At 42.7% G+C, this 27,736-nt stretch overlaps 1 protein-coding gene across 4 annotated transcripts in view; it reads right to left on the bottom strand.

The window, feature by feature from the left end:
- Window positions 1-2,421: 2,421 nt before the first annotated feature.
- Window positions 2,422-27,736, bottom strand: part of LOC147905149 (uncharacterized) — a 96,884-nt gene continuing 71,569 nt past the window's right edge. Inside the window, exons 4-8 of one of the 4 annotated variants that reach the window (XM_087390510.1) lie at window positions 22,581-22,661; window positions 22,420-22,488; window positions 22,086-22,194; window positions 21,757-21,888; window positions 2,422-2,957 (exon numbers count right to left, since the gene is read on the bottom strand). In XM_087390510.1, coding sequence (XP_087246636.1) covers window positions 22,454-22,488; window positions 22,581-22,661 — 116 coding nt within the window. In that variant the 3' untranslated portion in view covers window positions 2,422-2,957; window positions 21,757-21,888; window positions 22,086-22,194; window positions 22,420-22,453. Of the gene's footprint in view, window positions 2,962-21,756; window positions 21,889-22,085; window positions 22,195-22,419; window positions 22,489-22,580; window positions 22,662-27,736 lie in introns of all 4 variants that reach the window. The other 3 variants (XM_087390517.1, XM_087390502.1, XM_087390493.1) reach the window with 3 other exon arrangements.

The raw sequence follows: 27,736 nt of genomic DNA, 5'->3' as shown, positions 1-27,736 counted from the left end.
TTTATTTTGGTGTATTATTAGACTCTTTTAGATTTGATGACTCATTCAAACAGAGCTCCAGATTGCGCCACAACCGTATTGGACTCAAGGAAACTTCCAAGCAAATCCCTCAATGAAAGGTAATCTCCAAAAAAGCTCTATGCAAAAAAGCAACTCTAGATGCACAAACATGGCATGTCAAAGACATAGTCTAATGAGTATATAAGTCCCTCTCAAATCAAATATGAGACTTAAGGAGGAGCATAAAAAACCCAATTACTTACGCCGCTAACACTAACACCACTAGGATCCTTCTTAGATTTTTCCTTTTCTTCTTCTTCTTTGAAAGGTCACAAGGACTCAGCTCCAATCCATCCACCCAAGGTCTAGCCAATGCAATGACTCATGCCATGCCATGCCATGCCAATTATAGTGAAATCTAGTCCTAGAACCAACACATTACTAGACAAAATATCCACCCTCCCAGCAATAATTCCACAACAAAATATCCACTGAAGCCCTACGAAGGAACGCAACCAAGGAAGGTTTCATCAGGGCCCAAAAGGAAAAATCTTCACGGACAACTCTCCAACCACCATGACCTTTGCACGATCCATGGAACTAGCTAGAGAGCTGAAAGGGGACATGTTAACTGATTTTGTTAACAATATAGAGGCGCCAATTGGTAAACGGATAGTGGCAAGTCCATAGAGCTAGCATCGTGCCTTGGAGCTAAATGGGCCCAAGATAATTGTAAAGAATGAGAAAAGAGACTGATATAAAGAGAATAGGGTTAGCCCTCGCTTCAAAAGATGGCATGTATGAAAGGCCAAATAGTTGACTTTGGTCTTTGCAAGTTTATAGGAATAAAAGCTCTCTTTTTCAAGAGTTGTCTTGTATTGTTCTTACTTCTTGCCTTTATTCATCCCCCTTTTCCTTCTTGTGCCTCTCTTCTTCCCTTTTCCCCCCTCTTCTCTCGTGGATTCGCTATTACAACTTTGGGTGACACAAATGGACTGTTCATGCTTGCATAGCTCCCACAAGGAGTAGCTTGGAGTAAGAGGCTCCATCGGCATTCCTTCAAGATCCCCATGACACGTAAGTCACCACCGGACTACACACGAACAATGCTAGCAAAATTTATTAACCAAAGCCATCTAAGATGTCCTTGGAAATTTCATTTTGCTTTTCTAATCCCTTATGTTTATGATCTTATTCTTTTCTTTCACATTCACCCTTGAACCTCACAATCTATCTTCAAACTCTCACCGCACTAGAGCCTTCTCATAGCTGATAATCTTATGTAAAGCCCTCCAACAATAATCTCTACCTTTTAATCCCCAAAGCGTATAGATTCTTAGATTGATCAAATTGAGAGATAGTGCTTGAGCACTTTATGACATTTCTCCAATTTCGTCTTTCTTGCTTTGCAAAAAAGTGTTTTAATAATTCATGATGAGCCCCTCAAGTTATTATCATCTCTTAAGTTAACTTTTCGTTAGCCAAGAGACATTCTTTATGCATGCCCTCCAACATTTACAAGCCCCAAAGAAAGAAATTAGTAATAATATATGTAAGCATGGATTCATAAGCATCTTGGAAAAAGGGATAGAATGTGTAATTACAATGGAAGTATAAGCATATGAAGGACCAAGCATTTTCAGGGTTTGTTTAGCAGTTAAACTTTTCTCCTGTTTTGATCCAATTCTTGCAACCACGCTTGTTAAAGAGCAACCTACCTTGCCCAACATGAATGCCAACACTTTGAAAGAGTGCCTATTTTCAGTGTGGCGAGTGCAAATTGAAGTCATAGAGGCTATCAACAATATCTAGAAAAGCTTGGCATATGTGTCATCAATATATACTCCATACAATAAACATGTTTGTTACAAAGCTTCAAAGTTGTTAAATCAAGTTATCACTTCACTGAGAAAATTTTACAAGGTTTACATACATGAGTCTGTGTTTCTACTATCGAAGAGGTTTGAATACAAATGTGTGAATGTTACTTATTGGAGTTAGGTAATCTTTGTACAAGAGTTGATTCTAGTTTAGGAATAGCAAATATTAATTCTTATTCAAGTATTAGGTTTTAACACCCTAGACACAAACAAAAACAACAAAAAGATGCATTGAGCTTATAAGCAATAGGCTTGTTCTTGTGAGGTTTCTCTTAATTCTAAATCATGACATGTGACTAACATTTAAGCACATGACGTATTTTCCTAACAATCACTTTTCAGATACTTTTATTGCTCCTTGCTTTGCCACAGGACGGAACTTTATTAAACCATTTTTGGCCCTCAATGCCTAAGAACAACAATACTAAAGATTAAATACTCGTTGCTTTTAAGCATTGCAACTCTTCTTTAGTGTTTGCAACACTACCATTAAGGATTGTCTAAGACAAGCCAAAGAAATCGATGGCAAAAGTATTCTATGTAAACTTAAACAAGCCTATGCCTCTGTTTGTTGAATTTCCAAATTGGACTAAAATAACGAGTATATCTCAAATAAAGAGATGAATTCCTCTAGAGATATCTCAAATAAAGAGATGAAATCCTCTAGAAGACTATCTACCCTGGAACTTCCTTACATGGTTAATTGCATCTCTTATCATCAAACCTCATATATCATAAAATCAAGGTTCAAGTGTCCTTATAGATGAATCATCCTAGGCATCGACTATCATAAAACACTTTTCATACACTGATAAGCTACCTAGTTTGTAACCTTTTTGAGTGAATTAATTCCTACAAATAAAGGAATTCTGAGCTTCAAAACATGTTCAATGGAGAGTCAATGATCACTTTGAAGTGACTCCCAAACTTTGAAACTCAAACTTTTTTTTCACACTGCCATTCCACCATTCTATCCAAGTACACAATAAGGTGAGTGCCATGGCAACAATTTACTTAAAGCCATATCCAAAGGCCACCTATTGTGTTATCTGCCACATCACCACCTCTTCCTTGTCCCTGACTTCAAAAATTTTTACAATATAAGACTTCTTAGAATCTCTCTCTCTCTCTCTCTCTCTCTCTCTCTCTCTTCTTAGAATCTCTCTCTCTCTCTCTCTCTCTCTCATGAGGCATGCACGCACATGCGTATGCATATACAAAAATACATAGGTCTCTCCTTGTGTGTCCCCTTACTAACATAGTTAAGGAATGATATCGTCATTGGTTGATTTGAGATTTTTTGCTCATTCATAATCCATCTTGAAGGAAGTTTTGTAAACAAGCTTGGGAAGGCTGTTTTCTCTTTCGGTTCAACCTGCATTTATCTCCTTGATTTGATGCCCTCTATATGACATCACCATTTGGTGCTATCTTTGCAAGTAGCACCACATCATTTGCATACAAATAGTAGAGTAAGGAGATTTCCACCTATTTGGTGTAGCTAAGCCAACACATAGCCTAGCTCATGTAGCCCTAATCATTGGCTAAATTAGCCCTAGAGCTAGCAGCTAGTAGTGAAAGGACAACACAAGAGGTAATCCATTAGCAAATCATTAGAAAAGCACCTGGAAGCCTTGAGGGAATCCATGGCTTGTGAGGGGCTCCATATCAATGCCTTCAGTCGGCTGATGGGCACGTGAAAGGTGCGAGTGGAGCGCAGTGAATTGCAAAGGGGTGGGGGGAGGGAGGGAGGAAAGAGATGGTAGAGTGGAGAAGCCGTGTCGAGGGGGAAGGGGAGGGAAAGCAAGGAGAGATCAGGTGGAAGCCAGCAGATGGCAAGGCAAGAGCAAGGAGGCGGAAGGGGAGGGAAAGCAAGGGGAGAGTAGGTGGAAGCCAGCAGATGGCGAGGCAAGAGGAGGCATAAGCCAACGGAGGGGAAAGATAGGCAGCCAACGGAGGTGAAGAGGATGCAAAAGCCAAGGGATGGTGAGGCGAAAGGAAGGTGAGAGGAGGTGGAAGAGAAGGAGAGGTGAAAGCCGGGGGATGGTGTAGAGGAAGCGAAAGCAAAGCGAGAGGAGGCGGAAGGGAAGGTAAGGCGAAAGGCTAGGGAAAGGAGGCAGAAGCCAAAGGCGAATTTCGGCAGGGGATGGTGAGGAGAGGAGGCGGAAGCCTGTAGGGCAACGAGGAGGCCTATGCGGGGTACCTTAATCAAATTCATTAAAACAATTAGAGGAGATACATTAGCGTAATTCGGATCGAGAGGGAAGATACATCAATTAATTAATTGAAAGAGTCGCAGATGCGAATAGGGAGATGCGCCATTGAAAGGTTGCTTAGGCTAAAAGTTTGCTAAATAAATTGACCTTTGTTATAGTTCAAATAATTTGACCTGCCCAGAGGAAATTTGAGGACAAATTTCCTAGGGGCAGTAACAAGGAATTACAACAACAAAAATGAAGAAATGAAACCAGTAGTTAGAATAGATGAAGTTTCAGCAACTACACGCAGTTAGATAATGGTCATATCTGTCCAAGGCTTCAGCTAAGCAACCAAATGCCAACAGTACAATACTTCTTTCTTCGGCAGAAAGATTAGCTGCAAGAGCAGGCCAAACATTTGGATGTATTTTATCATTATCAATGAATCCAGATATTTCCTATGATGCCTTCTTCCGGACTGAAGTAATCCCAACTCAAAGAGATTTCTTTTCCACAGCTAGCTACCGGGCTAGAATTTGCAGGACATTGGGTCACATTTGCAATTTTGCAGTGAAATTTGGAGCATTTTTGCATTTGTCCTCTTTTTGGCAATTGGGGCCTTTGCCAAATCTGCTGAAATTTGCAGTGACCTACAACCAAATTTGGGTTCTATTTGCATTTCCCCTTGATTTGTGCCATTCAAATTTGTGGCATTCAGCCACCATTTGGGACAGATTCAGCTATTGCATTGGACAGATTTGCAAACATTTGCCCTTTGATTTGGGCTGGTCATTTGCTAGACAGCTATTTGCAGGAGAGGGACTCCTTTGATTGGAAATATATTTTTTGCAAGTCACTTTTTGGGGACAGCTTGTATATTTTGCTCAGTGTTTGAGCAAACTACTTGACATTTGCTGTCATTTTTGGTTGGCATTTGCAGATTTGCAAGAAGCTTTGGAGCAGCCAACACATTGCATTATAACCTTGAGGTTTTGACATTTGCAGGGCACTCTTCTCTTTTGGGGATATTTATTTGCAATGGATCACCAGCAATCTCTTGGAATGCTTGCCCATGAAGACAAGCTTGATGGTACCAACTATCCCATGTGGTCATACTTGGTGTGCCACCTGTTGGTATCCCACAATTTTTGGGGTATTGTCAATGGATCAGAGACTAGACCTATCTCTTCATCGCAAGCACATGCTGCCACCACAGCCACTTCTACCACTTCTGGTTCATCTACCATACTGCCTCATTGCCTCCCGCAAACCCTCCAGCATCCAAACAGATTCATTTAGGTCAAAGAGATGCACAGGCACATGCAGTGATTGCTATGAATAGCAAGAGGGAGGTTATACCTCACATTTGGTCTTGCAAGGCAGCCAACAATGCATGGAATACTTTGGCCAGTTCGCAATGAGGCCCAAGTTGCCTAGTTACGCAGGTAACTGGATATAGCTAAGATGAACGAAGGAATAGATGCCTATCTCACCAAAATTAAGGATTTTAGAGAGCAGCACATCAATGTTGAAGAGAATGTGCCAGATTCACAAGAACTGTTTACGACACTTGATGGGCTGCCTGACCTCGTACCAGCAATTCGCTATGACATTGAGGCTAGTGGCCCCAACTACTAAAGCTTCAATCAGCTTGTTTCCCTTCTCCTGCAAGAGGAGCAGAGCTGCACCAATCAGGGCAGCCCCCATTCATGCAGATCAGGCCTTTGCTATAGATCATAGAGGCAGGGGCAAAGGGGGCAAGAATTTCAGCAAGCCCAAGAAATCTGGACCTTCATCAACTTCTGCCCCGTCAGATGGGAGGACAAGCACTGTAATTATTGCAGGAAGCGACGTCATGACATCTCTGAATGTCGCAAGCACAGAGCTCTAGAGAAGAAAATATAGCAAACAGTCACAAATGCCTCTGCTGCCCCTGAACATGCTCATGAGGCAGCAAACATTGCTCATGATGAGTGGGCATTTGTTGTGACATGCCATTACCATCTAGAGAAGAATGCTACAGCCTTGTTTGTCTCAAATACTCATTCAGATTGGTACTCTAATAGTGGTGCTTCTAAGCATATCACTTCCTGCAGACCTCTCTTTCAGTGTTTGGGGGCTGCTCCACGGCACGGTGACATGTGCCAACAATGCATCTTATCCCGTGAAAAGAATTGGCCAAGGTGAGGTCACCTCAGTATCAAGGCAGAGTATCTCTTGTTGACTCCAAATACATTCAATTTAGAGGGACAACTCAAGGCTGAGAGCCTTTATTTGACTCAACATAAACACACATAGCATAGGGGCCTAGAAAGCCCAACCTTGGTCAAATGGATCCTCGTCGTCAAGAGAGAGGCCATGAACCTTTGTTGTAGCTGCATGTATCTCCTCCGGAGGCTCTTCAAGTTCAACTTCGTCTTCAGCCAGAAGATCGGCATGATGCTTCTCTTGATCCTATGCTTTCTTCTTGAAGCAATGGGCTTCAATGTATCCTTTCCTCTTGCAAACCCTGCACATAATGTTCTTGTTGGTCTTCCATTTGCTTGTGGAAACAAATGCATGATCAATAGGAGAGGCAAGAGCGGCTTCCTTATTGCGACGATCCTTCTCAAACGTGGCAGTGGCAAGACGGAGGATCTTAAGAGTGTGCTCAAAGAGAGAAATCCCATGCATACTCTTCATAAGGACAGCCATCTTGTCTTCATCATTAGGGACACCCTTCAAACTTGAGAGTTGTTGAACAAGAGATTGAAACCGGGCTAGATGATCACTCAACTCATCACTCTCTTCCATTTTCAGATCATAAAATTTGAGCTTCAAAAAGACTTTATAGAGTTGGTGATTTTATTACCAAAGAAGGTCTTGAGGCGACTCCAAATCTGCTTAGCTGTTGACTTGAAATCCACATGATGGATGAGAGAGTCAGCTAAGCAAAGACCAATGGGAGCAATGGCCATAGCATTTTGCTGCTTCCAAATCTTTTGGTGTTGTTGATCAAGTAACTCAACCTGGTCATCCTAAACATCCCAAACTCCTTCACGCATAAGGAGAAGCTGCATTTTGGTTTGCCATGTGAGAAAACCTTCCCCCCTAAACTTCTCCACGAGGATAGAACTTGAAGACAAAGAGGTCATGATTGAAAATAGCTCTGTGAGAGTGGACAGCAGCCACGAAAGGAGTCCTTATGGTCGAGAGAACTGCCTAAAGTGCTGTAGCAGGTAAAAAATCTGCAAAGCAGATCACTAGGGCACCCCAAATTGCAAACGCTGGTCATCAATGTGCAGGGCGGCTCCCTAGGACAGCTCCGAAATGTGTAGCAGGACACTAGTCTTAAAATCGGCTGTAGTAGATGTGCTGGAAGCCAAAGACTGCTCAAAAAGGCCCTCAAATGACTCAAAATGCTGCAGAGTGAAACCGGCCTCTAATCACTCAGAGGGCAGTGGAACTAAACCTTTAATCACTTCAGCACTTATTTACAGCTCACAAAGCATATATCACAACCATTAACCATTGCATGATCACCATTTGGCATTTACCCATTTGTTCACAAACAAAACCACTGAAAAAGGGATGGAGGCTAGAATGCCCCTGCTCAACAGACATAGACAAGTGCACCCGATTGGCCCCAAACACCGTGGCGCCCCTTTCGGTATTTCTTTATATTTCACAGTGAAATGATTACAAGTTGCATCTGGGAGACCTTCCCTGCAACTGAGCACGCAGCCCCAATTCACTAAGCCTTCGCAAGGCTTTCAAGCATATAACACCATCACATAAGTGCACTTAACCCGTAGGCTCAACCCAAAGGCATTCTCTTTTCCGAGTGCAATTCCATTGGCTGTCCAGATGCAATTACACTGCACCCCAGCTGCACTCTCTTTGAGTGGTTTCCAGATGGCATTCACAAAGCTTTTCAAAGCTCCAAAATAAAATCAGCAAAGTACCCAACCAAGGAATGACTCAAGTAGCACTGCCTGGGCACCTGTGAGCCAAGAAAGAGGCGGCACACGAGGCCAACCAATAGCTTATGGCAAAAAGAAATTGCAGTAGCAAAATCACAACTCACCAAGCCCTGAAAACTCGAACCAAGTCCTCAATCGCCAAGAGGACATAGTAGCCAATGCCCAATTGCATTCTCAGCCAAAGAGGAGTGCAAAGGCATGAAGAAAGAGCATTTACAAGAGCCGACCAGCAAGAATTCCACTGAAAAATGCGAAAAGAAGCACTTCTGTCGCAAAGAAGTGGGAGTTCTTGGGCTCAAAAGAAGCGTGCTTCAGAGAGGAATGCATTGAGAAGGTTTTGGAGAAGTTTCATCGCCGGAAAGTCCTCCAAAACTGAGAAAAACCAGTCAACCAACGCGTCGGACCACTCGAAATTCAACAGAAAGCTGTAGCTTTGCAAGAGGAGAGGCCCAGGAGGCGGTAGAAGAAAAAAGGTCCAGAAAAAGCCACTTTTGCAAATTCGACCAGCAAAAGAAGTGCTCAGCTCTGCCCGTTCTACCAAATGCACGGAGGGAAAAGCATATCACTACGAAGGGGAGGCAGAGGGGAAGCCATCGGGCCAAACGGAAGTCGAGGAATCCAAACGGGTGAGGAGTTATGAAGAAAAACGGAATTCAACTGAAGGAGGCTGAAAAACCAGTCCAAAATCTCAACAAAGGGAGGAGATGAGAGAGAAAACCACACATGTGAAGTTTAGAAGGCCCAGGAAGGTCCAGGAATGGCAAAGGAGCATGTAGAAGGCACTAGAGCCACCTGGAACTCTAGGGGGACCACTGAAGGTACATGGCCCTCTAGGGGGCCCATTAAAAATGCCACATCATCATTTCCCAACAACCACTCTTTTAATTCCTTGGAATGCCTTTGGGCCTAGGGATTAATTACGCTTATGTGCTAGGCACCATGCCGCGTTTAATTACACATTATTAAGCCCACGCTTGGACTTTGAAAACCAAAGTTGTCACGGTCTTGTAGTACATTAAAGTACTTAGAATTTCACGCCCCCGTGACATACCCCTCTCTTGAAACAGCAAACCACAGTTTGCTGCCCCAAAACACAGGAGCGAGCATGAAATATAGCATAAAAGAGTATACAAGAAAGCCGTAGCTATAGTATACAGAGATAGTGAAAATATGGCTAGGAGAGGCATGCATCCATCCATATATACTGCTCAAAATCTATGTGATCCTCGGCGATCAATAGTCAAGATGCATCATTATCATGAAGTCTCACAGCAGAAATACTGTCAGCTCAGTATCTCGGATGAAACATACAGTGTCATCAAGCGACCTCATGAAATCATAGTGAGCCCGTCTGTACTGAGGGAGTGGAGGTGCTACCCCCCTCTCAAACATCAGGTAATGCTCCAGACGCTCGCTCTGCTGAACTACCTGTAGGAGCCCGGACCGCAGTCGGCTCTAATTGGAAAGCATCAAGGTAAAGCTGCAATATCCCAGGTGAATCTGCCAGTTCACCTTCCTCCATCCATTTCGCATCAAGTGATGGGTAATTTTGAAATTTTACCAAGTAGCGACGGATAACTTTACCCTTGAGCTTTCTATCTCTGTGTGTCAGAATCTGCTCTGGGACCAGAAGTTCATCCTGTTCTTCCACTTCAGGCTGCACCTCATCAGGTACATCCTCGGGAATATCTCCATGATATTGCTTTAATAAGCTCACATGAAAGGCATTATGTATCTTCCAATGCGGAGGCAACTTCAGCCTGTAAGCTACCTCGTTTATCTTTTCAGAAACCTGGAAAGGACCATAGTAACGCATGTTCAGCTTTGTGTACAACCTTTCCTTGCCTTTCTTATTTTTCAGCCTTGCCTTCTGAAAACGCAGCAAAACCCAATCACCTTCTGTGAATACCAATTCCCTGCGGTGCTTATCTGCTGCTCTTTTCTGCTTGTCTTGACTTCTTTGCAAGGCATATTTGATCTTCTTGTAAGCCTCTTCAAGGCTTTCCACAAAACGATCAGCTTCGAAGATTTTCTCTTTTGTATGCAAAATGGGAGGTATCTTCCTGGCACCTTCCACTATTTCAAAAGGTGCTTTACCTGTGGATGTGTGCACCGTATTATTGTAAGCATATTCCAACAAAGGCAAATAATGCTCCCATTTGCTTTTGTGGTCTGAGACATAGCATTTAAACATATCCAAGATGGTAGAGTTTTCCTGCTCCGATTGTCCATCAGACTGAGGGTGAAAAGATGACGAAAAATTCAGCGTAGTGCCCATATTTTCAAACAGTCCTCTCCAAAAGAGGCTGGTCATCCTCGGATCTCTATCACTGATTATGGATTCAAGCATCCCATGATACTTGAAGACATGCTGCAAAAACAATTTGGCCATTTGATCTGCTGTAATTTTCTTTCTTACTGGCACAAAGTGGGCTTGTTTGCTAAACCTGCAAATTATTGTCCACAATCCATCATGTCCAGTAGGAGTACGTGGAAGATCAAACACAAAATCCATAGCTATGCTTTGCCATGGTCTATCCGGAATTGGCAAAGGGTGTAACAACCCAGGTGCCTTCTGCCTGTCAAACTTTACTTTATGACAAACCATGCATGTTCTCACATATTCTTCCACATCTTTCCTCAAAAATGGCCAATAAAAGTATTGCTCCACTGCTGTAATTGTTGCTGTAATTCCCCTATGTCCTGCATATGGAGGAGCATGACTTTCCATTATGACTTTCTGTCGCATCTGATCAGTGACACAGAGTCGTCCATGCATCAAAATGAAACCCTCTTTTAACATATAGTGATCATGCCTTTGACCATCAAAAAGCTGTTCATAAATAGTTGAAAAATCAGCATCATTAACATATTGATCTTTCATCACATCTAACACATTGTTGTAAGCAATGCTCACTGCTGAAACACTGGGTTTCTTGGAGACTGCTTCAAGCTGTGGTTTCCTGGAATGTGCATCAGCCACGACATTTTTGTTACCCGGCACATGTACAATTTGAAAATGAAACATTGAGAGGAAGTTAGCCCATCTCATGTGCTTTTCAGATAATTTTCTCTGCGTGAGAAAATATCTAAGTGACTGATGATCAATTTGCACATAAAAATCAGCTCCAAGAAGGTAATGTTTCCATGTGGTCAAAGCATGTATCACTGCTAACATTTCCTTCTCGTATGTCTGCAAGTACAATTCAGCATCTTTGAGAACTCTACTCTCATATGCAACCACTCTGCCATCCTGCATCAAAGTGCCTCCTATGCTGTTCCCACATGCATCACAAGTTACAGCGAAGGGTTTTGCAAGATCTGGCAAGATAATAACGGGTTCAGAACACAATTTTTGCTTCAGCTCTTCAAAAGCTGCATTTTCCTTTGGTCCCCACCGAAACGGTACAGCTTTCTTTTGTAAAGCATGCAAGGGAGAAGCAATTTCTGCAAAGTACTTTATAAACCTCCGATAGTATTAACACAACCCAAGAAAGCTTCTAACTTCATGCAGATTTTTCAAAATTGGCCAACTCCTTATGGCCTCAACTTTTGCAGGATCCATCTTGACTCCATCCTTTGACACTATATGACCGAGAAAATGAATCTCATGCATAAAGAACTCACTTTTCTTAGTGTTTATTAATAGCTTGTGTCTTTTCAACTCTTGAAACACAATAGTGAGGTGTTTCCTGTGCTCCTGCTCATTTTTAGAGAACACAATGATGTCATCGAAGAAAGTGCCCACAAACTTTCTGTGTGCTCTAAAAATTATGTCCATCATTCTATTGAAAGTGGCAGGTGCATTAGTCAAACCAAAAGGCATCACAAGGAACTCATATAAGCCAAATGAAGTGCGGAAGGCAGTCTTGTAGACATCTTCAGGCCGTATCCTTATCTGATGGTATCCACTTTTAAGGTTAATACGACTGAACATTGAGGAACCTTCCAACCGATCCAATATATCATCAATGCGTGGAATTGGAAAACGGTTCTTAATTGTGACTTTATTCAAAGCCCTATAATCAATACACATTCTCCAACTGCCATCCTTCTTTTGCACAAGCAACACAGGGGAACAGTAAGGAGAATTACTTGGCTGTATTAATTCCTTTTCCAAGAGTTCCTTCACTTGTGACATTATCTCTTCCTGTTGTGCCTTACTGACACGATAGGGAGGTATATTAGGCGGTGAGCTTCCTAAAATTATATCAATTTGATGATCCTCGGGCCTCTTGGGAGGTAATTCTTGAGGAAGTGCATCTGAGAAACAATCCTGAAAATCTGAAATAAAAGCAGCCCTTTCTCTATCTAAAGCAGAAAGAGTAGAGCCTTCCTGAACTGGTTGGCTGTCCTCTTTGACAAAAATCAAGTACGCTGAAATATGACGCTTTATTACATTGGAAATACAAGAAGCTGAAACTATAGGGATGGACTCCCCTTTCAACTTTACATCAAGTACATGATTTTTGCCTCTATGAGTTAAAGAAATCTTCTTGTTTCTCATCTGCACATCAGCCCCCACCCTGTACATCCAAGGCATCCCAAGCAAAGCATCACACTCTGGCAAAGGCATAATGTAGAGGTCCTCTGCATCCTGATATCCCTAGATATGCATCCTCAACTTGCCAATGATAGGAGTGACAGGTGTGTTGAGTTCAGGGTTGGCCATATCACACATGCCGGATGGCCCCATTTCCTCAGGCTCGATGCTAAGCCTTCCTGCCATATCGGGAGTTATGAAATTTGCCTTTGCCCCAGAATCAAAGAAAAACAAACAATTCTGATTTCTGATTTTTCCCCATGCTCTGCACATCTCAGTCTTTTTCATTTCCTCTTCATCATGTGCATGTGGCAAACTCCCAATCACATCTGGAAGAAGTCCTGCAGAAGGTTTAGGCTTTTTGCCCTTCCGATCAGCCTGTTTATCACCATTCTTATCATCATCTGACCTGTCTCTTTTCTTGAATGGGCAATCATAAGAGTGGTGTCCCTCTCCTTTGCATATAAAACATTTGTTTTGCTCCATGAGTGACTTTTTCTCTTCATCAGATAACTTGGTACGGGGCTGTTTATTAGGCTGTCCACGCCTTTGACCAGCTTTGAATTGGGCTTTTCCTCCCTTTTGAAACGGTCGTTTGCCATAATTTTTATTTTCAGATTTGATGTCCTTATCCTGGTGTTTGGCAGCCCGTTTGTTGTCTTCTTTCTTGCTGTCCATAAAGCCCAAATTCTTCTCCTGCATCCATGCATATGCTGTCCTTGCATTCTCAATTAATTGAGTCATAGAACCCACCTTGGTTTTGATGCAATAATCACGTAGCTCACTAGGCAATCCACAACAGTACCTCTCTATTTGCTCTTTCAAAGAAACATGCCTGTAAGAGCTCAATGGCAGCAAAACATCCCAAAACCTCTGGGTGTAATCATCAAGATTCTTGCAAAGTTTGTATGACAAGTCATGCCAGTGTGAAAGTACTTCAACTTCAAAAGTTGGAGTAAGCCAAGTAGAAGAGAACACTTGCTTAAATTCCAGCCAAGTAGCAGGTGCATCTCCATGAAGCATAAGGTTAGTGTACCACTTAAGTGCATTGCCTTTCAAAAATGTGGCAACCTTCCTCATCTTGGATGCTTCTGTAAACAAACCCCCAAGAAATGCAGCATCAAACTGTTGAAGGAATGTGAGGGCTTTGTACCTGTCATGTACTCCATTATATGTATCAAACTTGACATGAGAACCACCATCCTTAAATTCTTTATATACATTTGATATTGGCTGTCCCAAAGATGGCTGTATATTTGCAGCATTCCCTTCACTAGGGAGAGCCATGCTTGGCTGAACATTAGGCATGGGAGCATATGCTGTGGCTTGCATGCCTGGCTGCATTCCCACATTGTCATACATGGCTTGCTTTCTATGCCCAATTGGCAGCGAAATCAACATAGCATCAAAGATAGAATCTGTACCAAAATATTCAGGTTGCTGCCTCAAATATGGCTGAGGTGGTTGAGCCACATTTATGGACTGCACATTATTATTTTGAGGAGTAGAAATACCCAAACCAAGGCCTTGTGCTGGCTGCTCATACTGTTGCACTGGATGTACTTTTTGTACCTCTTTCTCAAGTGCTCTTTTGGGCGATTCCTCTCTCTTGGAAGTCACTTTCTGAGTCATTTTTGATGGCTGTCCCTCATGGGAAACTGATGCATGAGTGTGCGGTCCGCCATGAGAAGCTAATGCATGTGTGTACTCACTCTTTCCGTGCTTGTGCTTTCTTGATTTCTTCTTCTTGGCATTTGTTTGCACAATCTGAGCCAAATTTTGAGCCAACTGAGTCAAAGCAGTCACTGCACTTGCAAGCTGTGCATTCAACATAGTAGCATCATCTGACTCACTGCTAGAACTAGTATCACCGCTGAGCTCAGTTGTAGCTTCATGTGTGGCCTGCTCAAAAGGCATTTGTTGTGCTCCTTGCAGCTATACACTAGCTGGATCATTAAGGCTTTCTTGCCTTCTCCTTTGAGGAGTTATGGAGCTCTCTTGCTCATGGGTACTCACCATGTTTATGGTTGTAATATTCAGCTGTCAAAAAGAGCAGCAAAGATATCCTTCCACCAAACTACCGAGGCCCACCTCTTGAGAAAGAGTGTGTTCTATCCTGGCAATGGAACCAATGAAACCGGCCTCTAATCACTCAGAGGGCAGTGGAACTAAACCTTTAATCACTTCAGCACTTATTTACAGCTCACAAAGCATATATCACAACCATTAACCATTGCATGATCACCATTTGGCATTTACCCATTTGTTCACAAACAAAACCACTGAAAAAGGGATGGAGGCTAGAATGCCCCTGCTCAACAGACATAGACAAGTGCACCCGATTGGCCCAAACACCGTGGCGCCCCTTTCGGTATTTCTTTATATTTCACAATGAAATGATTACAAGTTGCATCTGGGAGACCTTCCCTGCAACTGAGCACGCAGCCCCAATTCACTAAGCCTTCGCAAGGCTTTCAAGCATATAACACCATCACATAAGTGCACTTAACCCGTAGGCTCAACCCAAAGGCATTCTCTTTTCCGAGTGCAATTCCATTGGCTGTCCAAATGCAATCACACTGCACCCCAGCTGCACTCTCTTTGAGTGGTTTCCAAATGGCATTCACAAAGCTTTTCAAAGCTCCAAAATAAAATCAGCAAAGTACCCAACCAAGGAATGACTCATGTAGCACTGCCTGGGCACCTGTGAGCCAAGAAAGAGGCGGCACACGAGGCCAACCAATAGCTTATGGCAAAAAGAAATTGCAGTAGCAAAATCACAACTCACCAAGCCCTGAAAACTCGAACCAAGTCCTCAATCGCCAAGAGGACATCGTAGCCAATGCCCAATTGCATTCTCAGCCAAAGAGGAGTGCAAAGGCATGAAGAAAGAGCATTTACAAGAGCCGACCAGCAAGAATTCCACTGAAAAATGCGAAAAGAAGCACTTCTGTCGCGAAGAAGTGGGAGTTCTTGGGCTCAAAAGAAGCGTGCTTCAGAGAGGAATGCATTGAGAAGGTTTTGGAGAAGTTTCATCGCCGGAAAGTCCTCCAAAACTGAGAAAAACCAGTCAACCAACGCGTTGGACCACTCGAAATTCAACAGAAAGCTGTAGCTTTGCAAGAGGAGAGGCCCAGGAGGCGGTAGAAGAAAAAAGGTCCAGAAAAAGCCACTTTTGCAAATTCGACCAGCAAAAGAAGTGCTCAGCTCTGCCCGTTCTACCAAACGCACGGAGGGAAAAGCATATCACTACGAAGGGGAGGCAGAGGGGAAGCCATCGGGCCAAACGGAAGTCGAGGAATCCAAATGGGTGAGGAGTTATGAAGAAAAACGGAATTCAACTGAAGGAGGCTGACAAACCAGTCCAAAATCTCAACAAAGGGAGGAGATGAGAGAGAAAACCACACATGTGAAGTTTAGAAGGCCCAGGAAGGTCCAGGAATGGCAAAGGAGCATGTAGAAGGCACTAGAGCCACCTGGAACTCTAGGGGGACCACTGAAGGTACATGGCCCTCTAGGGGGCCCATTAAAAATGCCACATCATCATTTCCCAACAACCACTCTTTTAATTCCTTGGAATGCCTTTGGGCCTAGGGATTAATTACGCTTATGTGCTAGGCACCATGCCGCGTTTAATTACACATTATTAAGCCCACGCTTGGACTTTTAAAACCAAAGTTGTCACGGTCTTGTAGTACATTAAAGTACTTAGAATTTCACGCCCCCGTGACACAGAGAGTGCTGTCAAGTGGCCGACTACACAGCAGCAGTAATAAAAGCTTGTTCTTGGCGTTGAAAACCTCCGAAAATGCTCTGTTGAAGGAGGCTATGCAGCAGCAGCTCAAAAACCCTGATTTCAGCAATGGAGAGCTCCAAAACGTCCTTGGGGAGTAACACGTGCAAACGCCTCTTGCAGGAAGTGCCGACCAGCGCACTAACACACTCTTTAACTATGATATCTCCAACAATCTGGCGAAAAAGACTTGAGTCATCATTTCCATCCAGTGGCCTGCTAGAAATCAGCCCTGCTTCAGCTAGGCCTTGAATGAAAGAGAAGTATGGGTCTTCAAGTAACATGTCCTCATATGCAATCTTGGAAGCATTTTCAATGTACATAGCAAGGAAAACTTTGTGGGCTGAACTCTTGGACGGAGTAGTACTTGCTGCAATCAATCATCGAGCTTACTCCTGCCTAGTACACATGTCACCTACTTCTACACCGACTTCAATAACCTTCGAAGCCTGGAGTGCTACCAATGCTTTTTCTTGCATATGGCGGGGCAGGTACCACTATTCTTCCCAATGGTTTTTTGCAAAGCAGCTCAAGGAATCTATGCAAAAGTAAGCCAAAAGGTGAGAAATGCCAGCGTTCAGATTCCAGGGCAGAAGCAAAGGGTTCAAAATCAGTATTCCTTTCACACCAATCAAGATGCAGACCAGATTTCTTTTCTAAATCATTGTCCTTAGGTGAGCTGCTAAAATCTCATCAACAACTTTCATGGCTATCTGCCTCCCTCAAAATATTCCCACAGAATGAAACAATTCTGCAGCCTTTCTATCCTCCTGCTCCTCCCCATTGCACACACTTCCAGCATCATTAAAATCCTCCTTAGCAAAAAAATGACGCACATTGCCTAATGCCTTTTGCCAAGAGATAAGACGGAGTTCTGGTAGTGTTTTATTGAGGACTGCCAAGTAGATCCTTGTTGCTTCAATCTCTTGTCTCATCAGATTATGTGTTAGACCTGTCACTAGCAAACTGTTGAATACTATTTGCAGGTTCTTGTAACTGTTGTATGAGCAAAATCCACCATGGAGAGTAGAACATCCATTATAAGGATATTCTCAGTAGGATGCAGACACTTAACAGTAACTTCTTTGAAGGCTGTCACGCACCCTGAGAAACAAATCTGTGTGAGGCATTTGCTCCTTACATGTGGCGGAATAACTATTTCTTGTCCAATTGGAGGATCAAGATCTCCAGCATCAGCACTCTTTTCAAGGAAAGGCAGTGCAGGAGGCTCAACGGGCTCTCCCAGTCCGCTGAAACTGAAGTTCTTCAATGGGAATGCATTGATTACAGTCTGCGAAAAAGAATGACTTTTAAACAACCTCTACTCAACACCTTTCCTTCCTAAAAAGCAGTTGCTTCCATTTCACTAGGACTTCACCTTTCTTGCATCCTTAGATCCCAAAGCTCAAACCCCTGCATCTGTTTTACAGCATCCCCATTAGTGATACTATCCTCTGATCTTCCCATCACATGTACTCTCTGAAGATACTTGATTGCCTTCATAACTAAAAGTAGAAAGCTCTCTAGAGTAACCAAGGCTACAATTTGCAAAGTTAGTCAAATGAAAAAGCTCAACAGGCTGTGTTGTATAGTATGCATCTCTCAAAACTTTCCAAAGTAGTGACCCAATCCTTCTTTTATATATATATATATATATATATATATGTAAGTGGTGACCACCCACTTCCATAAGATGCGTAAGAGCTCCTATAGAGATTAGAGGCCAATGCTTGGTCAGGTCCTGTTGCACAGTCAAGCAATATGCTCAACAAGGAAGGCAACAAGAACAAAACTTACTTGTAGAAGGTACCAACAGATTACAAAGGAGCTGTAGGGAAGGTATACATGTCTCACGTAGCCAAACATCTGCAGAAGCTGAATCTTGCATATTCATTACTGCATCTCTGATATGCTTGAAAATTGGGAAGAGAACATCATGAAATATGCTTTCCCAAAAGGATGGTGAGAATTTTGAACCCCTTTCTTTCAAAAGGACCTTCAAAGCACAGTTCCTAATGTAGTCTAGGGCAAGCAATGAAGCTCAAAAATGGAGGTGAGAAGACAAAAAACGAGATGCTGTAATGAATTGCTGCAAAACTGAGAGTGGAGGGTCATGAGAAAGACAACATAACAAAACCCTAGGGCTAAATGCCCTAACTAGACTAGGTGTCCTAACTGTCCTAAGTGGTACATGTACTAACTGTACGAACTAACCTAACTGACTATAACTAGGCCTACAAGGCACATACCAAGGAACGAGTGACACCTATGGATAGCCCATAGAATGGCCTACAAACCCCCCTCCGTGGTATGGGCTGAAGTATCTTGGACATGGCTCAGGATACCTGAATTTCTAATGTCATGGTTTCACATGTTCATCCTGTAGGGATATAGCAACCTATGACTCAACGCAAGCTTTTTTTAAATTTGGAGACACCAACTCACCCATCCTTGGGAAATGCAGAACGATGCATCTTACCAAGCAAGCAAGGTGCACATACATGCTTTGAAGGCATATGCATTTTGGGAAGATCAACAATCATACCATCCTTATACAACTTCACCAAAGCCCCAAAGTTGAGGTGTCCAAACCTCTCATGCCACAAACGGGTATATGTCATGGTAGAGGAATCAAGAGCAAACAATGAAAATGAAAGCACAAAGTACTATATGAGAGATCCCTAGGACCTAGTGTCCTAGTGGTACCACTAGTACTAGGTGTCATAAGACACTAAAAGTACTAGGTGACCTAAGTGCCAATAACTAAAGCTACATGGCACATACCAAGGCCCAAAGGGCATCAATACGACCGGGAGAAGATGGCCTACACTCTTGAACTTCTATCAAGAGTCTATAGGTCTCATAATTTAACCAAGTTCCCTAGTGTTATCTAACATGTTCAATGTGTGACTACACCGTGGCATGCAACTATGATGCAGTGAATAGATAGGGTAGGGATCAAGTTTACTACATCTCACATACACTATTGGTCTTGAGTCACCTCGCTACGTTGTATCTTCCCCATCACTGCCAAGGCTCACCTCTCAAGCCATTAAAGAGCAATGGGTAACCAATGAGCAAATCATGTGTTCTTTGTGCATGCTATAGAATAGTCTGTTGGAGAATCAGCCGACTATGGTCTTTGTACAACCAACTGGTTCTCTCAAGCCTCTATGCAGATCTAACGTTTCAGCAAGAGATTTGCAACATGCAATAGCCTCTACTCACTAAACCGAACATCAAATAACAGCTAATGTTCACAACGAAAGATCAAACTACTTGGGCACAACCTTTAAATCTCAACAATGTCATGTAGCCACCATTTCTTGCCTCGATCATGAATTTGCAGGATGATGTTCATAGCTAGCCTATGGCTCCCTGTACCATGCATAAGATGGATTTACAAGTAACCTCATGCTTGAATGAAGCCATCCTCGATTAGGTGGCTATTGACTTTGTGCCCATTTACTTCTCTCATGAACCTTGAGCGGAATCTAGTCAAATACGAAGAAAGCAATGCAATGTTGGTGTGAAAGAGGTTGTGTGAAGATGTAAGTAGAGGAAAGAAGGCTATAGGAAGAACTTTAGAGACAAATTGATAAAGTTTCAGCTCACTTGTGATTTTTCAAGTCCTCCCTTCAACACCCAAACCTCTTATCTATGAGCAATTGCAAGTACCCTTTGACACCCAAACTTCTTATAGATCAATTCAACCTATTGGTGGAGCAATCAGAGTGCAAAGTGGCCAGATCTAAAAAGGGTGGCCATTCTGAACTCTCATGCATGTCCCAACATTCATTTAGCTCGAGACTCGGAGAAGAATTAAGGTACTCATGCAAAATGTGCACTAGTGACAAATGGATGCCTCAAGCTATTTGCACATGCTGGAAACCTCTTCTCCATCTTTTTGGGACAAGCTATGTTAGTTTTGACATCTAGCATGTCTTTCTATCCCTGGATCATGTTAGGTCTCTAGCGGTCATGTCACGTCAGCAGCTCATACCTCTCCGTACAGCCCATCAGCAGCAGCCCTTATCTAGTCTGTACAGCCCGTTAGCCCGTTTGCAGCACTCCACTTGTCAACCCTTTGCCTCGGCTAGCAGCAAACACACTAACCCTAACCTCGAGTTGGGCTAAACCCCCAACCCAACCCGAGCGTTAGGTTAAGCTAGGGGGTTCAATCGATAGCCAATTAAGGATTGGCCTACCCTCTCCTCCCAAGTCCCCCTCAACTCCTTCAACCTCCATCATGACTCGGTACTCTACAGTTGCAGCCATGACAACCTCTCCATATGCACGGAATTACCAACAAGAAGGCTCATAACGACCCATCCTTGGGCAACAAGATCAGATTTTTTTATCTACAGCAGGCAGTGAGAGAGCTACGATTGGAACTGGCAGAAGTAAAGGCTCGACTTCACATTCTAGAAGGGCCTGGTAAGCAAGCAGTAATTGGTGAGGTTGTAAAATCTTGTAAAGATTCCCCCCCTACCCCGCAGCTAGTCTCTACAATCAAAGATCTTGTTCACATTGAAGTACAAACTCCTAAGAAGAAAGTGGCTGTGGAAGTGGACACCAAAGCAAGTAAGTCTGATATTCAAGCAGAGATTAAAGAACACGAAGCTAGAGTGATAATGCACTGAAGATTAGAATAGGGGGACTCCCAAAAGATTGGTACAAAGAGGAGGACACATATAGTGAAATATTGACAAAGATCAAAGCAAGCTTGCCCAACATTGAATGGGTGGATGATGATGAGCAGGATAATGATGACTCCAGGCCAGCTTCTAATATGCACTAAAGTCAAAAGGTATGCTGATCAAGCTTCTTTGACAATCTTACAAGTTGAAGGGTACCAAAGTATGGATAGCAGAGGAGCTTACACAAGCTCGACTCAAGAATAAGGCAACTGAATTAGCTAAAGTCAGGGCTGCCGGAAAGGATGGGAAATGGGCAGTTTACCGTGAAGGCGTAGCCCTAATCAGAGAGTTTAAATCAAAACCAAAAGACTCTCCGTCTTAAACTGATGTATCGCTGTTTACTCTTTCAGACTATTATGTAGGTACTCTAAATAATGGGGGTTGTGTTTGCACTCCTTGGGAGCTGCCATGTGCCCTCCCTAAAGCAGATGTACTAAAGGATTTCTTGTTGTCCCATAGACCTTTTGGTCTCCAGTGGACGTTAATAGACTCTCTCTCTCTCTCTCTCTCTCTCTCTCTCTCTCTCTCTCACACACACACACACACACGCACACACACACACACCTTCCTTCCACTTGAACAGAAACACATGTCCTTTCACTGTTGTGATTTCACTGTGAAAGCATGACATTTATTGATTTCTTAGATGCCACAAGAAAGGGGTGCCCAGCATAAAATACCTTATCTTTTCCAGTTGCAATGCAATGGACACGAGCTCAGCAATAGAAAGAGGGAGGAGGGGTGCAGCTTCATGTTTCACTCCAAGGTTGCACAAATTGAACATGAAAGATCCACCCGTATACCATCAGCAACTGAAGCAGCACAAACAACTTCAAATCATTTATGCAGTACTAATCAATGGAAAATCAGCAAATCATATAGATCACATTTTCTAGATCCATATTGAGGGCAGCCAGATCAGATCCCAACAAAGAGCCAGAGCTCAAGCTGACAATAAAGAGGAGCAATCCAAGCTGACGTATTCAAGCAGGCAAACAAGAGTGCCCACTTAAACAAACCTGGAAACATACCCTTTACTTTTGTATCGAGCTCATACAGGATGCCAAGATAGATGGTAGAAAAGCATAAGACTTCTATATGTGACCCCAATGCAGCACCTGCCAAAATTGAGCTTCTAGATTACATCTGCAGAACCTGCTACTGATCATCGGGTAAAAGAAAAAGTAGTATTGGTAATTTCAGCCAGTAGGCCATAGTGTGTGTTTTTCCTTTCCAATTATTGATAATGTTAACACTTCATGGACGGGTTGCTTGGCATTTCAAAATATAAAAGGAAAGCTACAAGGACAGTATCACAAAGAAGTAACTACATAGGGGAATACCATTATATGAAGAGCAAATTACTTGCAATCATGCTTAAGTTCCAACCATGGAGTACGCAAATATGCTTCCTTCAAAACATCAACAAAAACTTCCGTTACCTAACAAGCAACAATTGAATACTCCAAATCCCAGAAATGCATATGCTATGAGTTCTAAATACCTTCTGTAAGCACCATAACTGTATTTGTAGAAAGAGCAGAGAGAAAGCATATACGCTCGCTTGTAAAAATTGTCTGGACAACTGCAGTGCCATCCCATTGCAATTCAGGTTTAAATAACCATTTCTCAAAAAACTGCATTCAAGAGAAGACTTTTCCTAGGGGAAAATTCAGCAAGTTTTGAATCTCCCAAGCATGGTACACATGACAACGACTAATATGAATAAAATAAGGTCAAACAGGCAATGATTATGATCGAGTGTTGGTGAAGTAAAATTTGCCAACCACATATCAACAAACTTATTCAAACAAACTATTGCAAATTCAATGCATAGCTTTCCCTGCAGATGCACTCTTTATTAGTACCAACTTTCTAAAATCGGTCTCTAAAAATGCCCCTTCAGTTGTCCACTTGAAAACACCCACGCATGCAAAATCACTCCATTACACAAAGGAGAAAAAAAAAAGTCATCAGCATCATGGTCCTCACGACAGATACATTAAAAAACGCCATCTGCATCATGGTCCTGATGACAAAACACATTTAAAGAATTCACCCTTTTAACAGACTCTGTAACAAGAACTCCCCCCTTGCCATAACACAACAAACTCAGAACCTCATTTCAGGCTTTCCAGTTATGCAAACAAGGCTTGAACAAAGTCAAAGTGAATGTGACCATAAGAAAGCTTGATACATCATTATCTCAACTTTACCATATTGATACATTTTAACAGCAGAGATTTTCTCAGTTTTCTGATCAAAGGCTAGCAAAGGAGATCCAATGAAACGCAGTCCTTATGATCTCATTCCACCAAGAGGAAACACACTAGACGGAATTACTAAGAATCACTAAGAGAACAATAGGAGTAAAGAAGCCACTCCATAGAAAAATTAACACTATCGAGCAGAATTAGTATAAGAAAGAACTGCATGTCTACTAGTTAAACAGAAATTTCAATGTACTCCCAGGAAGCGAATAAGACACACAAGTAATATCTTACACAGAATCAGCACAAGATCACGTTGGAATTGGTTCCCTGGTATGGGCATGTAGGCTTAGTTCTACATAACTCTAGTTAATTTGGGACTTTAGTCCACTTAGCCACTGTATGACTAATATGACTTTAGGACTGTCAGTCCTACCCTAGTCCTAGAGTCATTATGACCTGTACTTCATCTCATTACTGCAATCTACTGTACGTTCAGTTCGCCTCTCCACAACTATCTTGTTTCTGCTGCTGTTTCCCTGCTCACACTACTCTACACAGGTATCAGAGCAGGTCATCCAACCCTGCCCTGTACTCTGCGGACCATTCCAAGCTTGAGAATGGACTTTCGTTGCGAGGAGCTTGTGCTTCAGCTCCAGACGGCCTGTTTTGTTGCAGTCGCCACCTTCTACAAGCCAGCTACACCTAGGCGCCTCTTCTACAGCATTAAAGGAGCTGCCCTATGGCTAGACAGCCTATTTGGAGCAAGTCTCGAGTAAGTCCTGCTGTTTTCAGGGCAGTCGGTTACTTTTCAAGGTGCTAGAACATTAGGGTTTCAACATTGGCTGCTTGGTAGCTTCTGTTTTGAAGGTGACAGTAGGTCGCCTCATCTGGGGTGTTTTTTGATGCAGACCCTGCTGCATGTAAGAGCTCCTTTGTCACATTTCGGGCCTGTTCTGTGCACTCTGTGGAGCAGCCGCCTGCGGGCACCTCTCTTGAAGCTGTGTTTAAGGTGGTTTGTACACATTTTGAGGCTATGGTTTCTGAGCTGGCTGCATGGCAGCCACTGTTCAATAGCCACCTGAAAAGTCAACTCACTTGAAGCTGTTTTGAAGCAGTCAACTAAGTGCACCTCACCTCAATACAGCAGCTTGGTGTTTTGTTGCTCCTCCACCTTCATGCCCTTTTCTTCCTCACCTCGCAAAATGGAGCTTGCATTTCCTGAACAGACATCTCCAGCAGTCAAAAGCTGACCTCAGTCAACTCTATTGACTTTTTCATTGATTGTACAGTCAGAATTTGGGACTTCTGCTCCATTCTTTTTTGCATTAGGCCCTCTTGTTCAGTTGCAGCATTGTGCAAGAAGCACACATTGGCACTCCGTTGCTGTGCAAGCAATCGATTTTCAACTTAGTGTAGACAGATTTCTTTGGGATTTGTGCATTTTGCCTCAGTGGCAATGGCAAACAATGATTTGCTTCGTATAATTGCCCCTAAAGACAAGTTAGATGGCACCAACTATCCCATGTGGTCCTACATGATGCATCGTGTGTTGGTAGCCAAAAACTATATAATTGCAGGTTTGAGATTAGACCTCTATCACAGGTACCTGCCACTACACCTGTCACTCCAGGTGGTGGCAATGCTATTGATTCTTCATCTTCCAGAACTACTGCTCTTGTGCCTCCAACTTAGGAACAATCCAGATGAGATGCTAGCAATGCACAAGCTCATGCTCTAGTGGCATTGTCAGTTAAAAGCGTGATAATTCCTCATAAAAGGTCTTGCAAATTAGCAAAGGATGCTTGGGATAAATTCACCTCTTTGTATCAGACCTGCAATGAAGCAAGAGTTTCATACGTGATAAAAGTAGTTGGATGCCTTGAAAATGGATGAGGGAGAAAGCATGGATGTCTATTTAATCAAAGTCAAGAGTAGTTCGCCAATATTGATGAAGTTGTGCTATACCTTTGATCATCTTGTCTTTGTTGTTGCAGAAGAGCAAAGCTGTGCAAATCGGAATGACTCTATCACTCTTGATCAAGCATTTGCTAACCATCATTAGGGTAGTGGAAAGACAATAAGGTAATATGGGAACCCAAGCATAATTGTGGTAACACTTCTCACCAATAGAAATGCAGATAAAGAAAAGAAAAGATGCAACTATTGCAAAAAACCAGGTCATGATATTTCTGAATGCAAGAAGCACATTGAATCACAAAAGAAGCAGCAGCCTAGCCTTGCAGTCACTGATGTTTCATCTTTGCGGGAGAAGGATAATCAGCAAATATTGCTCATCATGATCAATCTTTTGTATCCTTTCATTCATGATTCATGCATGGATGTTACTGATGCATTTAGTGCTTGGTCCTTTAATAATGGTACTTTTGAGCACATAACTTCATGTAAGAACTTGTTTCCTTCTTTAAATGATGCACCTAAGGGGGGCACTGTGGTTTGTTGCAATAATGCTTCTTATGCCGTGAGAGGAATTGGCCAAGTCGAGTTTATTTCAGCATCCAGTGATCCAATCCCTCTTCAGGATGTTTTATATGTTCTAGGAATTAAAAAGAATCGCATATTCATTTCATCCATTGCTACATCCGGATATAGAGTTACCTTTAATGGTTACCATTGCGCTGTTTATGGTTTCAGAAATGGCAACATGATGCCTATGAGAGAGAGAGAGAGAGAGAGAGAGAGAGAGAGACTCACATAAGCACGTGCAATGGAGGATTGTAGACACTCATTTATCGCATGAACATTTTGGACATGTAAACTATGGGAGCCATCACAAAATACGGTTGTTGATCCCCCAGGACGCATGCATTATCCAAACATGTTTGTGAGGGAGGCTTACTTGGAAAATGCATTGGTTCTCCTCCCTAAAGATTGATGTTGGTAAATGGATACCATTATGTGTGCAAACTATGCTCTGAACACATCAACCACCAAGGCTTTGAAGACTATTACACCCTATGAAGTTTGGACAGGTCGTAAACCAGTCATTTCACACACGGTTGGATGCCTTGTTTATGCACTTCCATTGCGATTGCAGCACAAACTTGATGACAAGGCACTTAAATGCATCTTCATTGGTTACACTTTAGTAAGGCATGTTACACACCCATCCGGACGTCTTCACCCAATTTTTGCTCCATCCAATGAAAAAGCGCGCCGGTTGGTATGTGCTTTCACAACGAGGCAGACGGGCATCGTTTCATTTCCTAGGTGGCAAGTTGAGTCACGGACGAAAGCAGTGGCATCCTGGGTGGCGTCTTCCCCTCGCCCAACTCTTGGTGTAGCTGTTGGCTTCCAATACAAATGTATGTCTTCTTGGAATATAGGCGATTGCACATGTTTTTGGCGGGAGTCTTTCACCATTTCTCTTCTCTGGCATCCTTTGTTGTGTTCTTCACTGTTTCTCAGAATTGCAGTTCGCAAGTTTGGAGTCCTAGCATTCCAATAGCGTGGAAGAACAGGTACATTCCCTCTCTCATGCTTATTCCAATTTTTTCCTTCTATCTTCCCTCTAAATCCTCTGTCTTCTTCCGAGCGTTTGCCCATTTCCTCCAAATTTTCGTCAAAAAAGTCGTTTTTGGGAGCTCAAAAGTAATGGACGTTTTTGTGATTGACATGCTGCTCTAAAATTTGGTTTCGGGTTCTCAATACATCAGCATTGTGATCGTCTGAAGGGTTATATTGCAAGTCTTTTGAGCAACGCTGCCTCATTCTAGGATAGGTACACTGCTGAAGATTGTCAATGTACGTCAGGGCTATTCCTCCTGTCTCTTGACCTCTTCAAACTCCTCAATAGACGGTACTTTTCCATTTAGACTGAGATGACAGGCAGGTAGGATTGATGCATTGGGAAATCAATTATTTGCTTCGTCATGCGTAGCCCAAAAAATGGAGATTGAGTGTATGGTGTAGCTTCTATTCAAACCTTTTGCATTCAATCCGTCTTCTCTTGTTGAGTAGAACACCAGTAAAAATACAATCTTACAATTTTAAAATAGTTTCTTTTTTAAGGATGGCAATGCAATGCCTGCTTACTGATCCCAACTATGAGGATGCCCTTGAAGACCTCCAAAGCTCTGAAGTAACAGATTCACAATTGTCAGGACCTCCTTCGATGGTTATGTATAACCAATCGCAGATGTTTAGTTCTCCAAAATTTCCAGCCATCTTCCCATCTTCGTCACCAATGTTCTTTCGGATGCCACCTGTCATGTCTCAGCCGTCTACCTTTGCACCTTCCATTCTATCTATGGGATCTCAAGGTAAAAAAGATGTTACCCCTACTAAAGGGGGTAAAAAGGGTGTGAAGAGAGGAAGGCCAGAGGCATTGGAAGCTCCTCATGCAAAGCCCATTGGGCAAGAAGCATGCCAAGGCAAGACAACTGAAGAAACCGGATGAGGGAAGCTTGAATCAAAAGCAGATACAAGT

Source organism: Dipteris shenzhenensis, chromosome 2 (assembly GCF_047967505.1).
Source record: "Dipteris shenzhenensis isolate YYH24624 ecotype China chromosome 2, Dip_SZ_1.0, whole genome shotgun sequence".
NCBI lineage: Eukaryota > Viridiplantae > Streptophyta > Polypodiopsida > Gleicheniales > Dipteridaceae > Dipteris > Dipteris shenzhenensis.
The sequence above is the reverse complement of the archived record's forward strand: the minus strand, read 5'-3'. Positions and strand labels throughout refer to the sequence as shown.